The 3,636-nt window shown below is 35.1% G+C and overlaps 1 protein-coding gene across 1 annotated transcript; it reads right to left on the minus strand.

Moving 5' to 3' along the window:
• Window positions 1-271: 271 nt before the first annotated feature.
• LOC137626135 (dnaJ homolog subfamily C member 7 homolog) lies at window positions 272-1,339 on the minus strand. Its single transcript, XM_068357211.1, has one exon. It carries the CDS (start codon window positions 1,337-1,339, stop codon window positions 272-274), a length of 1,068 nt encoding a protein of 355 aa, XP_068213312.1.
• Window positions 1,340-3,636: the final 2,297 nt, after the last annotated feature.

Consider the following 3,636-nt stretch of genomic DNA (forward strand, 5'->3'; position numbering starts at 1 on the left):
CCTAATTAATATGTCCCTTTCTGCTCATCTCATATTCTGTCTACCTGATCCTTCTAATGGCACTTGCATAAAAACTTGTTTACTTACAAAAGTAAACTAAAACTAATATTTTCCTCAAAAACTCTACTGAAACTTATTCTAAGAATATTTTCCACAAGCATTTTTTTTCTTTTTCTTTTTTGGGCTTTTATTTTTTTTACTTTTTCTTTATTTTATATATTTTTTTTCTTGAGATTTTTTATCTTTTTTTATAATTCAGGAAGGATTTTATTTAATTACATGCGAAAAATTTGCCAAATGTGGCGAACATATCTTTAAACACTGTTTTCTTTTGCTTTCGTGGACTTCGATGCCTTTGCTTCCGCTGATTATAGTATGCTTTTGCTGGATTATAATAGTAACGGTACTGCTGGCGTTGGTCCCTCTGTCCTAGCTGTTTCCTTGGGCATGGTGGTGGAATCTCTGCGTTGTATTCATTTCTGCTTTGTTCATCCATCAGAACAGTTTTAGCATTAACCACTTTTTTAAATTTCTCCTCGAATGACTCCTGTATGAATTCGGGTTTGTCCCTGTGTCTGTCCGGATGTAACTTCATGGCCAAGCCTTTGAAGGCATTTAAAATTTCTGCCCTAGTGGCTGTGTGACCCACACCCAAAACCTCATAAAGGCTTTGGCTTTCCCATTTCTTCTTTAGCACCTTAGCATCTTCTATGAATTTCAAACATTCCTCAGATTCCTTTACCATTCTCGCTGCTTCGAAGTCCTTCATGGCATCGTCGAAAAGGCCAAGTTTGAGAAAGTGCTTTCCTCGTAGCATGTAGGCTCTACATCCTTGAAGACCTTTCTCAATGGCTTGGCAACTGTTCAATATGATATTCATGTCAAAAGGGTTTTCGGAGGCTGCGTTCGCTTCAGCTGGAAGGAGATGCAGAAGAGCATTTCCAGTTTTTAGAATTTCCAGTAACTTATCTTGGTCCTTTATCTGAAGATCTTTCTGGACGCAGTCATTTTCGAGTTCTTCTATTTTTTTATTATGGATTTTCTTAAATTCTTCCATTTCCTCTATTTCTGTTTTAAGAATTTCCTGTTTCTTCTCCTTTTCCTTCATCTGAAGATCGTTTTGGAAGCAGTTGTTTTGCAATTTTTCTATTTTCTCATTATGAATTTTCTTAATTTCTTCCATTTCCCTGCTTAGAATTTCATGTTTCTTCTCCTTTTCCTTCATCTGAAGATCTTTTTGGAAGCAGTTGTTTTGCAATTTTTCTATTTTCTCATGAATTTTCTTAATTTCTCCCATTTCCCTGCTTAGAATTTCATGTTTCTTCTCCTGTTCCTTCATCTGAAGATCTTTTTGGAAGCTGTTGTTTTGCAATTTTTCTATTTTCTCGTTATGAATTTTCTTAATTTCTTCCATTTCCCTGCTTAGGATTTCCTGTTTCTTCTCCTGTTCCTTCATCTGAAGATCTTTTTCAGCGCAGTCAGTTTTCAGCTTTTGATACTCGGTCTCTTTCTGAGCTTTCAGTTTTTCTTGCGTCTCTTTCTCTGTATTCATCTCATCTGTTACTCTTCTCAATTCATTTAGCTGTCCTTCTTTAGCCCTCCTTCTCATAGCAAATATTATTCCACCGAATATGGCGCCAGCAGCAGCCAAGCCGATGTAAGCTGTCTTGTTACCATGAGAAAGGATTTCCTCCCTCGCTCCAATGTCGAATTCGGGAAGTTTGCTAACAAACCATCTTGATTTCAACTAATCGTTGAATCTCAAAGCTTCTGCCTCCTTTTGCCGCAATCCAAATTCACACCCACGTAGTTCCTCGCGGGCTTTCCAAAAGCCCCCAATCCAAGGACAGCGCTGCAGTCACCCACCGTGGAAGCCATCCTGAGAGGCGACTGCACGACAGTCTTCAAAACGCGGCGCCTCTGGGAGAAGCCAGGAAAACGATTTGAAGACCAAGGACACATAGAGAGTTCGCAGCTGTCCCCGAAGATTTAACGTCATATCCTTGCACGCAGCGTTCCGTTCTTGGATAACTGAAGCTGCATTTTGAGGCCAGTTGTATTTTCCTCTAACAAATTGTCCGATCATATTCACACATACACACACACACACACACAGAATGCTTGTTTGAACATAGTAGTCATAACTATACATACCTATACACAGGTTCGTATCAGCATTGGTTTGAAAAAAAATGAAAGAGTCTTAAAAGATTTCTGAAGACTTTTCAGTCTCCTGGAGACTTTTTGTTTGGAGTCACAGACTCCAACAACTGATCTCCGGGAAATTTTTGCCTTCTCTCCAGACGGAAGACGGTGTTAACTTAGGAAATAATAATAATAATAATAATAATAATAATAATAATAATAATAATAATAATAATAATAATAATAATCATTATTATTTTTAATCCAATGTAATAATGTGAAATTAATTTTCCTATCGAATATATGGTAATAATTATATATTTACAGGATCCCTTTTGAAAGTCTTCCGTAATTGCTTTAAAAGGTTAATTATACACACACACACACACACACACACACATATATATATATATATATATATATATATATATATATATATATATATATATATATATATATATATATATATATATATTAGTGCACATACACATATATCTATGAAATATATGCATACAGACACACGCACACTCATACATATACTGTATATATACATATATATATGTGTGTATGTGTGTGCGTGTGTTTTTATGCATATATTTCATAGATATATGTGTGTATGTGCACTAATACAACGAAATCCTGCATTTTTTCATTCGTGGCTAAAGAAAAATTAACCGTAACCAGAGAGATGGATCCAATGTAATACTGTCTGGCCAGTCAAAGGACCGACTAGCTCTCTAGTGTTAGTATTTAAACGGGTAGTTGGTGCCCTAGCCAACCTACTACTTATTAACGTGGTGTACCGGAATTAATGAAGCCAACTGTACATCTGTCTGGTTAATTCGCAGCAGTTTTTTTTTTTTTAATAAACATCTCAGAAACAAGTTTTCATTTCTTAAAACTAGTATTAGTGTTAGTATTTCAACGGGTAGTTGGTGCCCTAGCCAACCTACTACTTATTAACGTGGTGTACCGGAATTAATGAAGCCAACTGTACATCTGTCTGGTTAATTCGCAGCAGTTTTTTTTTTTTTTTTAATAAACATCTCAGAAACAAGTTTTCATTTCTTAAAACTAGAACTATCAATCCTAACTTCATAAAGATTATATTTATGTGATCTTATAGTTTATAGTTTATTTAGGCAATATTTATTTTAATGTTGTTACTGCTTTTGAAATATCTTATTTTCCCTTGTTTCCTTTCCTCACTGGGCCATTTTCCCTGTTGGAGTCCCAGGGCTTATAGCATCCTGCTTTTCCAACTAGGGTTGTAGCTTAGCAATTAATAATAATAATAATAATAATAATAATAGTAGTAGTAGTAGTAGTAGTAGTAGTAGTAGTAGTAGTAGTAGTAGTAGTAGTAGAAGAATATAACTTCAATTACACGTCAATATTCGAGGGAACAACCTGTAATTACAAATAGTTAACTCTTAAAAAAAACATAATTTTAATCGGAAATTCTCTGTAAAAATATACTGTTCTCGGTCG

The sequence above is a fragment of the Palaemon carinicauda genome, chromosome 33 (assembly GCF_036898095.1).
Source record: "Palaemon carinicauda isolate YSFRI2023 chromosome 33, ASM3689809v2, whole genome shotgun sequence".
In the NCBI taxonomy this organism is placed as follows: Eukaryota; Metazoa; Arthropoda; class Malacostraca; order Decapoda; family Palaemonidae; genus Palaemon; species Palaemon carinicauda.

Bases quoted from the DNA above. Each gene is read 5' to 3' on its own strand.
- LOC137626135 (XM_068357211.1), bottom strand. From the start codon at position 1,339: ATGAAGGAACAGGAGAAGAAACATGAAATTCTAAGCAGGGAAATGGGA.